The sequence below is a fragment of the Camarhynchus parvulus genome, chromosome 2 (genome assembly GCF_901933205.1).
Source record: "Camarhynchus parvulus chromosome 2, STF_HiC, whole genome shotgun sequence".
In the NCBI taxonomy this organism is placed as follows: domain Eukaryota; kingdom Metazoa; phylum Chordata; class Aves; order Passeriformes; family Thraupidae; genus Camarhynchus; species Camarhynchus parvulus.
The window spans coordinates 146,112,944-146,126,164 of record NC_044572.1 but is presented as its reverse complement, the minus strand read 5'-3'; the positions used below and the strand labels follow the sequence as shown (position 1 = coordinate 146,126,164).

General features: G+C 37.2%; 1 protein-coding gene across 1 annotated transcript in view; it reads left to right on the top strand.

The window, feature by feature from the left end:
- The window catches only part of FAM135B (family with sequence similarity 135 member B), a 194,506-nt gene extending 187,011 nt beyond the window's left edge, over positions 1–7,495 (top strand). The window contains exons 16-20 of the mRNA XM_030944057.1: positions 489–586; positions 915–1,066; positions 1,871–1,981; positions 4,434–4,547; positions 6,328–7,495. Of these exons, the coding sequence (XP_030799917.1) occupies positions 489–586; positions 915–1,066; positions 1,871–1,981; positions 4,434–4,547; positions 6,328–6,533 (681 nt within the window). The 3' untranslated portion in view covers positions 6,534–7,495. The remainder of the gene's footprint in view (positions 1–488; positions 587–914; positions 1,067–1,870; positions 1,982–4,433; positions 4,548–6,327) is intronic.
- The last annotated feature ends 5,726 nt before the right edge of the window (positions 7,496–13,221 follow it).

Genomic DNA, 13,221 nt, shown 5'->3' with positions numbered 1-13,221 from the left:
GTCTCTAGCACTCATTCTCTTACTGATGACTGTTCAATAACAAACACACAGCATTTGATTGAGATGGCCAAATCATTTTGTGATGACATCCTTAGCATCAACATAACCCTCATGTCAACGTATAATCCTGTAAAGTATTTTATTGCAGTAATCTGTTGAATCCTAAATGCCAAAAGCTTTTCTTTCATGTGCAGACCTTGGTATCTAGAGCAGCTGAGAATTAGCAGCTCTTCACCAGTGGCTGCTTTAGCATCATGCTTATGATTCTGAAATCACTCAGCAACCCCTCTGAAGTTCTCTGAAGGAAAACTTCAATTTAAAAGAGGACCTGGAGATTGTGAAAAATCTCCCTTCTTCCCCCTTGAGCATGTTAAAAGAACATTTACTCTGGTTGTTACATTTCTGCTTGAATTTGACTTTAAAAATAACATCAGTCTGCAAGAAGTGTAATATATTTTAATTCATGAACTCATTTAATTTTTCAACAGACTGATACTTTTGCTGATTTTGATACAATGACTGACCGATTATTGGATGAAATTATTCAGCATATCCAGTTGTACAACCTCTCCATATCCCGAATAAGGTAAGCTTTATTAGATAACAAGTAGTATGTAACTGTTTGAGTTACATGAGCAACATCCAGTGAAATTAGCTTTACCTAAAGTGCCCTGTGTCAAAAGCCATTGAATTAGTGATATTAATTTTTACATTCTTATAGATGAGAGTGAAAGAGAAAGATTCTTATGAAAGAGAATCTTGTAGGCTGAAAAAAACCATTAAATGATAACTAAAGGATCTTATTGAAAGTCCTGACAGAGTCTTCCCTCCAGAGCCATTTGTGCCATCTTTGTGTTTATTTTAAAGGAACACAGATGGGTTTCCTATTAATGTAATTCTTTCTTTCCCAACAGTTTTATTGGACATTCCCTTGGTAACGTCATCATTCGATCTGTACTAACTCGCCCCAGGTTTCGCTATTACCTCAACAAGTTACACACCTTCCTGTCCCTCTCTGGGCCTCACCTGGGAACCCTTTACAACAACAGCACTTTGGTTAGTACAGGTAAGAGCTGATGGGAAAGGTTTGACTGGCTGTGGTCCACAGCAGTGTGAATGAGAGGGCAACAACTGGAAGTAGGAATTATTGTAGCATGACTTGTACCTTGAAGTTGGGGAAAATATTTGCTGAAGACTTCAAACCTTCAAACTTCAGAAAAAAAAATTGCAATTTCAATATCTACAAGGTCCATCATATTGCTCCCTGGAAAGCTCAGGGGTGTGCAGCAGTGAGAGATGAATCGTAGTTTCCACTTAGTCTCCCACTTCTCCTCTGCTGCAAGTAAAGAGAGGCATCTCCACAGCTGAAAAAGAGACATTATAATGGAAATGGAATGTCCCACATTTCAGTCTTCCTGAGTATTTTTATGATTGCCATGAGACAACCACAGAATCATAGAATAGTTTGGATTGGAAGGGACCTTAAAGATAATCCAGTTCCACCCCTGCTATGAGCAGGGACATCTTCAATTAGAACAGTTTGCACCAAGCCGTGTCCAACCTGACCTTGATTATTTCCAGGGATGAGGCATTTACCACCTCCCTTGGAAACTTTTTCCAGCATCTTACAACTCTCATTGTAAAGAATTTCTTCCTTATATGTAGCCTAAATCTACCCTCTTTTAGTTTTAAAACTGTTGCCTCTATCCTGTGAGACCCTTAGACTTTTCTGACTCCTGTTAATTAGGAGTGTAAGAACAAACAAGACTTCTAGAAAATTACAGTGTTATCCTTACTATAGGCACATGTCTTTAACTCTCCTGCTTGATGATTTACAAAGGATAAAAATATGCACCAATTTTCATTCCAGGTCTATGGCTAATGCAGAAGTTAAAAAAGTCAGGGTCGCTTTTGCAACTGACCTTCAGGGACAATGCAGATCTACGCAAGTGTTTCCTCTATCAGCTCAGCCAAAAAACGGGTGAGTGGGGCTTGATGAGCCTTGCAAATGCCAAGGGCTATTCTATGGGCTTGTGCTGGATTGTCCTATTCTCCAGGGAGCTAAGGAAATCTGCATTTTACTAATGATCTTTCTTTAAACATGCTTTTTAGAAGGGCTGCCCTGTCTAAAATCTAATATCAATTCCATCTGTGCATTTTTTTTCTGTGAAAGTTATCAGATAATGTCTGCCAAACTGTTAACATTAAATAAGACCTTAGTGCTGTAGTAAACATGCACCTGTTTGAGAATGAAACATCATTTTTGACAGGCCATCATTCCTTAATTTATGCTATGAGATGAAAACCATTTTTCCTTTTTTGATTATTTTTTTTGTAAGTTTAACATCTCTTGTCTCAAGGAAATATGACTCTGTGAGATGAAGAGCAAATTTTATTCGTGTCTGTACTGACACTTCTGCACTACAGAGAGAGATGTATGGCCTCACACTAGAAAAATGATGTCTGAATAGAGAATCTTTTTTCCTTTTCTTTAGTCTGTCATGAATAAATTAAATAAATCAGGCTTTTCTTAAGAAAAGAATGCAAGCGTGGTCCCTCTGTTGAAACAGTTGTTTTCTTTTAAGAGTTATTTTTAATATTGAGTGTGAGCAAACTGGTGCTAAGTAGGTAGTGACAAGGTCACTACTTGAAGTTTAATTCTTTTCTCATACTTTTGTACACTGCTAATAGGAAACAAATACTATGTTAATATGAATAGAACATCTAAATCTTACAGATATGCTACATAACTCAATCAATGACAAGAAGTAGATGTAAATTGGTGTTATTTGAATTTTCCCTTTGATTCCCTAGTTCTTATTTCCATGGAATACAGTTGATGGCTGCTTTACTACTGTCAAGTTAAAATAAAATTGGGTCTACACAAAAAACTCATATTTTAACTTCCCAAGCAATGAATTCCCAAGCATGTATAGTGAGTTAAAGCAATTTGCTGCTTGTTAGCTTGGTAGACTGGAGATATAAGAGGCTATAAATGCAGGTGTTGTCCTTGAAAATGGAGAAAGCAGAAATTTAAATGCGGAGAGAGTTGTCTGTAAAGTCAGAATCACCTGGGTAGATGCTTAGGCAAAATATCCAAAGATATAGACATGTCCATAGGTGAATGTATGAGCTGGAACACTGTGTCAATAGAGAGATGTCCCTACCCTGGCACCCTGCTCCCAAAAGAAGTGGGGAGAACCCACGGAGGGAGAAATGCCAGAAGCAGTGTTGTGCCTACATTGCCAGATGACTCTAAGCCTCCAGCAATTTCTGACTTTCTTATTAAAGTAGAAGTTCCTGCTATCTTTCTATCTCTTTAACAAATGTTCCTCATGCTTGTTGTGAAAATAAAAACCAAAACAAAACCACAATAAAATATTCTTTCCCTACTGAACCTCTTCACGTAAGGTTTTAGTTATGGTAAGACTCATGGGGGCTTCTCCTATCTTTTACTTCGGACTGAATTGACAGACACAGTTGGTTTGACTGCACAAGAAGAGAATGATAAACACCTTAAGACAGGTTTTGGAAAGGCAGGACTTTCCATTGTGGTGCTGATGGTCAGATTTTCTATGAAAGTCTAGAAATCATAATTGTGAAATCATACAGACAAGGATGGGCCTTCAAGATCATCTGGCTCCAATCCCCTGCAATGGGCAGGGACTCCTTCCACTAGATCAGGCAGCTAAAGCCTCATCCAGCCTGGCTCTGGTTCTGGACCACTTTCCCATAAGAGAGAGGGAAAGATGAAGGACAAACCCACAGCTCTTCTGTGTTCAGAATATTCTCTGAACAATGGGAAGCAGTATCCATTTTCTTGGTTTTCTGTTAAATGTGGGTGATGGAGAACTCAAGTGACCGTAGACAGGTCAAACAGCAGGAGTTCATCAGTGGCCCCATTAGCTCCAGGGAAGAGGCAGGGTTTGGGGTTTTCAGTTGATGTACCAGCAGCATGGATTTGTCAAGTGACTGCTGCATGCAGGGACTGGGTGGACCCTAAGACTCACTCAACACCAATGTAACAGTATGATATTATAACAATTCCTTTTCTTCTCCCTCTCTCTATTTTGTTTGAGAATTTTACTAATTTATTCTGTTATTTTTGAACTTGATCCTGTTTAGATGTATAAATATCTGCAGGAATAAGATTTTAATAAAAATATTTTTTTCCAGACAATTCTTTTACCTTGTTGACTTACAATTAACACGTGTGAGTGTTGATAAGTCACAAATAGTTCACAGAAGCAACAAAAATGTGTTTAAGCTGTTATGAATATTTCTAATATTTTGTTGCATGTTTTAATAATTGTAATCTATTTTGCACTGTAGGTTTTCAAAAGCCTTTGAACATGAAATAATCATGCTGACAATGTATTATTTTTCATCACTGTGCTTAATTGTGATTAATGTATTTAATATGTTTGCCACAGGTCTTCAGTATTTTAAAAATGTTGTGTTAGTGGCCTCACCCCAAGACAGATACGTACCATTTCATTCAGCAAGAATAGAAATGTGCAAAAATGCACTTAAGGACAGACACACAGGTATGTTTAAGTTCTTTTATATATTCCCAAGACTGTTGAAGAATTGCGTTTCTGTGTAACTGAGGTCATTACATTAGAAGGGTTTTCCATCAACATGATGAAAACTCAAATGTTTATTTGATAAGGAAGAAAGTGTTCGTTTCCCACAGGAAATTACTGAAATCAATAAAAGAAGCTTTTCAAGAAGCTCTTTTCCTGATGAAAACTAATTTCAATCAGGTCATAATCAAAGGTTTCTTACTGCTTCCTCCCCTTCCCTCTAATTTTTTTTAGGTGATAATAGAACTAGCTCTTGACAATGTTTTTCTGTAGTCTACTGATTTACTTGTACTGTCTCCCCTTTTGTTCACATAATGAAATCTTTCTCAACACATACAAAGTCAGGAGGGTTTCCCTTTTTTTGTAATAGTGTTTAAATGACTGCAAGATAATTTAAGGGACAGATCTAAAATCATATTTTTTGTAATAAAATCTGTAAAACACATCAGGACTCACATCACCAGAGGCCCTCCTGTGATCCCAGGCTGTGTGTATTGCTTTTGTTATTAGCAGTCTTGTTCATTTATAAAATGTTTCATGGCCTCAGTTTGATGCCACATCCAGGAATAATGTTCAGGGCAATTTCATACCCATTTCACATATATGATTACTTAGAAATTGAGGTATTCTTCAGAAGCAGAAAGAGGCACACAGGCCCAATAATCAGCATGGCTGCCTTCACACTTCTTACTTAAATGACAGCTCTTTCTACCTACCTCAGACATGAATTAAAAGGAAATTCTTCAACTCACCTACAGTGTTTGTTCCTTGGGTACATATTTATCTAGTGGGAGGCAGATCATTACATTTATCAAAACATCAAATAATTTATCTGCAAATGTTTCCTGAGCTATTGTTTCTGCCCCTATAAACACCTCAACTATCTCTACATTATGCCTTTCTTGCATTAGAATCACCAGAGAAATCCAAATGGACTTGTGTCATTCCAGACCCTCTCACACTTGAATTCATAGGCAGTGTGAGTCCAACCCCACTCCCTTAAAACAGGCATGAGCATTTTCTTCACTGACAGAGGAAACACTGGCTGAGGATGTCCCAGGCTCATGCTAAGCAGCTTCAGCAGATCCCTCCTCATGGCCAGTGCCTCCATTAGATGAGCACTGTAGGAATGTGGCCCCTCTTGATGGAGTGACGAAACTATTCTTTGTCTCCTTAAAAAAGGAAAAAAGCCTAGAAGTTTCTTTCCTCAATTAGGTAAAAAGACACCTCATAGGACCTTGGGGATTTCACCTCAAACTTAAGGATAGCTAATTAGAAAGAAGCCAAAAAGTCCAGCCTAAACAATTTACTAGAAAATGAAGAGAACAAAGAAACTAATTGCTTTTGTGGGGTGTTTTACCAGGAGCAAGAACCTCTTGCACTTGGCTCAGGTTTTCTCTGTAAGGAGTTTTGTTATTTTTCCTTTTATTAAAACTTTTCTGTTTCCAACACTACCACAGAAGCCATCCTGATGATTTTATGCCTTCTAAGGTAGGTAGCTGAGCTATCTTGGGTGTGATATAAATCTCCAAGAGCTTATAAGACCTAGCTCGAAGAAACCATATATCAGAGCACCACTCTGGTACCTGGCAAATCTTTGAACTAGATTGCTGTTTCTTACATTTATTTTGGCCTTGCTTCCATTTTCCTTCTCACTGAGACTGTAATTAAATGACACTGGAAGAAAAGAGAGGATCTGGGAGCTTTGGTGTGTAGTTATGATATTTCAACCCTTTTTCAGGTCCTGTTTACGCAGAAATGATCAACAACCTGCTCCAGCCTTTGATTGGGGCCAAGGACTGCACGCTGATCAGACACAACGTGTTTCATGCTCTGCCTAACACCGCCAACACGTTGATAGGCCGGGCTGCCCACATTGCTGTGCTGGACTCCGAACTTTTCCTGGAGAAGTTTTTCCTCGTGGCAGGACTCAACTACTTCAAATAGTGCCTGAAGTATGGGGTAACAGAGGCCAACCTTTCCATTGGGTGGAGGAGACTTCCTTAGCCAACAGAGTGCAATGTAAGAAGTGAGATCAGGTGGGACTTCCAAACTTTCCATTTCCATTTCTCTTTCTGAGAATAAAGTGCTATGGCTTTAAGGCATTCAAGCTTCCAAGTATTGGTGCTTTTGGAAGAAATAAATATTCCTCTTCAGTTTTTATGGTTTTTTTGTCCATATAAAGACATGAGCCACTCCTGAAGTACAGAATCAGAATAAGAAGGTTAATTCTCTAAATGTGATTGGACCAATATAATTCCCATTTCTTCTGAATATTAAACCAGGAACTTGTCTGTCCTTGATTTACTACTTATTTATGTATTAACAAAGCTCTACATTTGTAGTACTTTTGGGATAGTTAACACACAAGGAAACAAGTGTATGTCAACTCAGGTTAAAACCTTCTTTGTGATGGACTGAAAAGTCTGAAAACCATTTATGAAAGTTTCAGTCTTTCTGTTTGATGGAATAAAATATCTGGATGGTTCCATTACTGGTAATAATTTGTAACATACAAATTATACATTCAAATAATGGAAAGGAGTAAAATATTTTACATAGAATGAACAAATATTAATATTTGTCTTTAAAAAGAAGACCCAACTGTAGTTTGGGAAGAATTTAATTTGAGTTACAAGCTGCCAAACCAAGAGGACTATATTGGATTACTTGTAAAATATCAGTGGCATCTATTGACATTTCTTCTGTTTACATTTATAGAAGATCATAACTGACTGTGTTACAATCCTAAAGTTAAAATTTTTACATTTGCATTTGTATCTAAGTCCATTTGTTCCAACAATTTTTTTTTTTTAATTTATTACACTGATACAGAATTCAAAGTCTAGCCAGTTATACCCTTGAAAACCCCAATATTTGGAAAAATAAAGGCTGGAGATATAGAATGGCAAGGATTGTGGAAAGCTTTAAAAATATAAGAATGTCTTAAGATCCTCTGCAATACTCTCTGCATGCTTTGTTAATGGCCATTTGCAGTGCTGTATACAGTCCTAATTATTATATGGTTACAGCTGGTTGAACTATTTAAAACTTTTTTCATGCAATGATATCTAGGTTGTTTTTAAGAGTTTTGAAAAAGAACATATTTCCCAATTTTTAATTTTTTCATTAAATTTACAGTAGGATTTTTATCACAAAGTTATCAGATTTAAAGTGACAAATTTCAATAGCTTTCTGCACATTTTCATAACATTTTCATGAATTTTCAATGTCATAGGAGTTTTTTGAAAAAAGAGAAAGTGGATAATTCTTCACAATTATTTTTGTTTACAAAGCAGGCAATTTTTTAAAGCAAATACAATTTGTTTAAAAATGAAAATTAACAAGTCTCCATGTATTCTAGCAATGGCTATAAAAAAATTACACAGTTGGGTTTAGGTGTCAAGACTCCCATCAGTAAATTAAGATCAAGATGGTGGGGATTGGTGAAATAAGAGAATACAAAATGAAGACAAAATACATCACAGCCACAGGGAAATATTTGTAGTTGCAAAAAGTAAAACTAATTTTTTCTCAAAAGAAAAAAAGTGAAAACCACAAAATTAGTTCAAGAAAAGAGTTTATGCTGGTAAAGGAAGAAGGCTGGCTTGATAACTGTTGCATGTTTTTAAAATAGGAAGGAGAAAGAAGGTAAATACCAAAAGGTGAGACTAAACCACCTGAAAAGAAGTATTACACATAAAAACCTTGTGCCCTCATAGAGGCAGAAATTCTATGGGAACAATTCCATGGTGTGATTCAATACTGACAATTTTCTTAAACAATACCTCAGTACTTGAATTAAATAGGTACATACTAGTGTGTCTCGCTCTCTCTTTTTCTCTTTTTTTCCTTACAGATTGACTGTTAAATGTTAACAGTCAGTTTTACTCAGTTAACAAATGAATTCTATGAGGAAATCTGTGGTTTCCACTTCTTGTTTGGGAATTCTTTCTCACTTTTTGGCCTCAGCAGTCTAGTGCCAGCTGCACGGACATATCACAACTTCTTCCTCAGTAAATTGTCTACAGAATTTTAAATATAATGAGACATGGTGGGGGAGCTATTATATAGTGCAGCCCTTTTGAGCCAGGAGTAGTACTCCTATATGGAAAAACAGGAAAGAAAAGCAACTTCTAACCATAAGCAACCTCCAGTGTGCTGTATGAGGGTCTGGTCCACTTGTAGAAAATGTTCATGAGTCTGCAAACTGAAAATTTTGGAAAACATTTAGAAAGAAGTGACTTTACACCTATATACATGCCTGCTGTGTGAGTGTACACAGTCTATTCAAAGAAGTTTGCTTATTTCCAGGTCTCACTCACCAACTCTCACAGTCCTGAGTCTGAAAACAAGCTAGTGTAGCTGTTCTTATACTCAGATGGGAGGTTCTTGCCTTGCCTTGTGCATTGGACAGCATTCCCAGACTTCTGTTTGCATGACTGAGAGAATGGACATGGGAAAAGGTCTCTGCTTTGCTGCAGAAGGTGATGGGTCTTTCCAAGTTCACTTTGATGTTCTGTACTCCTACCAGTGCTCTCACTGATGGATAAATATACCTAAAGGTGTTCCTATTCATATAGAATCCTTTGATGGCTCAGTCAGATTTCAGAGTTGGAGTTGGATTGTTTATAGACTTGGATCAGGTCCACATAACTTACATCTTGTGCAGTATGGAAGAAAGCTCCTGTGGAACCTCAGAAAAATCTGGGAAGTATCATTCCTGTCAAATGATAAGACACAGATTTTATGATTCTTGGCAGAATATTGTGGGATATATTGGCAGTAGTGGTCTAGTTGAGCTTCCATTTTAACTTCTCAGAATAGCCTTCCTAACTTTTTCTTCTTTTATTCTTTTTAATGGGACATTGTCTCTAAGTACTATAAATCCACTCAATTGTATAGACAATACTGCAAAGAAATCTGCATTGTCATTATAATATAAATAATATATAAGTTCTTGAACTTCATCAAAGTATAGTAATCAGCACGGACTTATTTTCAGATTTGTATTTACATGGAAAGAAATATACAGCAAGAATTATCCTCATAAAAATTAGCAAAGTGCCCAGTTAGCATCTTTGTTTATGTCATAACCTTTGGAATTCCAATATCTTTTCCTTTCACATAAAGCCCTTTAAAATACATTTAAGTACATTTGCAGTATTTCTGCAAGGATTTTCCCCGCAAACTTCAAAAGTCCCCTTTGGCTTCCTCTATCTATGGGGGCAGGGCTTAAAATCTTCAGTGAAGCTCTCTGAGTTTTTCAGGACCTTGGACAGAGGGACAAACCTTGGGGCTTTTTTTCTGGCTTGTCAATATTAGTGTCAGCTGTATTTGAAGTGAAATTCTCTTCAATTCTAAAGGATTCTTCAGTTAAGTAAAAAACAAACCCAGCATTCCAACGTTGTTTTTTTAGCATCTAAAAAGCTTAAAACTAATAAGGAGTTGGAGGATCTCCACCAGGTGAAGTGCATTTGGCTATTGCAGTTTTCCAGTGTCAGAGGTGAACTGTGGGCTGTAGCCCAGATGAGCAAGTTCTCTGGGGGGAAGGTGATAGCCCACGTGTAGAAAAAGAGGAGCAGAGCCAGCAGATGTCAAGGCTTTGAAAGACAGAGACAAAGATAGGGGGATGGAAGAAAGACAAGAAGTTCCAGAAGCAGACTATAACAATTAAGAGGACTGACATTAACTGTTTTAAAAAAATTGAAGAACTTGAAGACAGTGTGGTTATAAAAATTCAGTGGATATCTATAATTCTATGATCATGCCTTTATTAATTGCTGAATAAATTTTTCTCTGCTATTCTGGGTTTCCTGGAGCCCATTTCTTCCCAATTTCAAAAGAATTTAATATCTTCTGAAATGGATTTTTTAAAGTATGGATGGAGAGAAATTGCAGTATTTCTGCAGTAAGTGTGTGTAGATGAGGGACAGAATAGTAAGTTCTTTCTGCGTCTGAGCTAAGGATTTTCAAGGAGTTTTTTTTCAATTTGTGAAAAAAGAGAACCCCATCTTCAGAATCCTCTGGAATTTTTTCTTGGAGAATTATAGAATTTGTCCTGTTTAATTTCCTCACCTAATTTTTGCTTTGAAACTTGTTGCAAAATGAATTTTTTCTACTAAAATAAAAGACCTAATTTCAATCTGTAGTCAGTGAAGAGAGGTAGGTGCTACTGAAAATCTGCAGGAGTGATCTTGTTTTGTGCTTTGGTAGCATTTAGGGTTATTTATCTCCATTCCTTATCAAGGTAATTTATATGACTCACTTTCTGGGTGTCTAAGACATCAACAGGAACTGGAGGGTCAGCATTTGTGGACTGGATTACTTCAGTTTTCCATACCTGGGTGCAAGTTTTGACTGCTCACTTTGACCAAAAGCAAACATTTACAATATAAATAAGGCTCCTTTACAATCTGTCACGGAATGGGTCTTTTTCTGGCCTACAATGAATGCTCATTTTCCCTTTAATGGATTAAATTCAAAATTTGTTTTCAAAATCAGGTCTTTCCACTGACAATAGAGGAAATTGAATTTTTTTGGCTTTAAAGGATTATTTTCTAAAGACTTGAATTCTTAGCACAGAGCTTTGGAATTACCTACACAAATTCTGAGCACTATTTTACTTCAAAGCATTTCATAAATATCCACTGACCAATCCTCTCCACTGTTCCCTTGCCAGAAAAGAGCCACACTTGAGAGAGAAAGCTATCACAAGACAGTGTGAAAACTGGGAATTCAAGAAAAGTTTTCATTGGAATTTGTAGTTTTCTTCAGTGCTTTTTGTGTGTAAAAAAAAAAAAGAAGTTCTCTTTTTTCCTACCTCTGCATTTAAAATAGTGAGAGTGGTGATGAAGGAGAAAGATGAGAACTTCTAATAACAGGCTTAGACACTTGTGAAGTCTTATGCAAATATCCCATGAAATTTAATATATAATGAATAGTCATGGAGCATTTCTGAGGCAGTCTCAGCATGCCAATATGTGTCAGCCTAGCTGAATGATTATTTTCTTTGTGGACTTAAATTTCCATTTATAAATTATCATCAGAACAGCCTGACATATTTCACTCTAGCTGGTTATTTAGATGCTAAAGGTCATGTCCATAGAGAACTCCTATGGAGTGCTTTTCTTTATTTCAAAACACATGCTCAGCAGTTTTGATAGTTAATGTTATCTAATTGACAGTTTCTAGCTAAATTTACATCCTCCTCCAAATTTTCAATGTTTATTTAATCATTGAATTGTTTTCAAGCTATAAACCAGAATAAATACAGGTCTGTTGGAGTTAGTGTTCATCTTTGTTAATGCAGTTACTTTATGGCTGTAGTACCACAGTCTCAGGACAAATAATTACTGAATTAAAAATTAGACCATTGATGTTTGGAGTAATGAAATTCATAGTGGGGGGATTGATTAGCTGCAGTTCACTCTCCTCTGGTTTGGTTTTGCCTTTGGGATCAAACATAACCACTGCAAGGTTCTGGTCCTGGCTCTGTTCATGGTTCCCTTAATTTGCAATTCCTTTGAGACACCTAAATTGCCCTAAACGACTGTTCTTTGTCCAGACATTCCCATATTTGCTTGGTCACCTTTCCATGACCTGACTGCATCTCTTCCATTTACTGTGAAGTCTGTGCAGACAGGGATTCACAAATATATCCAGCACTGCTATTCCATTTTTCCAGGAGTGGGACATTGTGCTCACACATTCATTCCAGTCAATTTTCTCAGCCCTTTATGAAGACTGCCATGCACCTATCCAGATGTGTTACAGATGACAGAATATTTTGTTTCAGAAGGAGCAGCTGGAAGTATCCCTGTATAATTCCCGTTCAAAGCAAGATTATCATGAATCTCATTGTAAGGTCAGCCATATATTTCTCCTGCTGGATATTAAAAACATCTGGTGATGGATATACTATAGCTACTCTGGAATACCTTCTCAACTACTATATATCACTCCTAGGGAAAAAAAACCAAGTAAACAACAACAATTTTTTTAAAATCCAATTTAAACTTTCTCAGCTGCAGCTTTTTCTGTTACTGTTTTTTTAACCCACCTTTTTATTCTGTGGGGTTGTTCTTGCTTCTGGTACAGTTGTAACTTCTTTTTCCATGCTTTCAGATAGCTCTTTGTCACTTGGTGTTTTTTATGCCAGGCTAGACAAGCCTAGCTCAGTCTGTGCTCAGAAGTTGTGTGTTAGACCCCCTCACCCTCTTGGCGATCTTTTGTTGGGTCCCCTCAAGTTTCTCAACCCTGAACTGGGTTTAAGAGGCACCAGGAACTGGCAAAGTGCATTGCATGGTTGCTCTGCTGCAGACTGGTGCCTTTTTCCTGTTCAGGAGGGCCTCTGGCTGCTGGCACTCATCCCATCCTCTCCCTGTCTGAGGCTTTAATCTAAAGAGCTGGAGCTGTTCTCCTGTTGCCACAACTGGAATCTTCCAGCCCCCTCTGAATTAATTTGTACTTTGGACACAGATATTGAGGAAGCCCAGTGTGACCAGGGCTACTGGTGTTTCTTCTCTGTTTTAGGAAACCTGTGTAATACATCTGCACTTCCCCAAGAGAAATCCATGCACTGAATAGAAATGCTTATGAAAAGAGTTTAATCAGTGTTAAACAGTTAGAATGC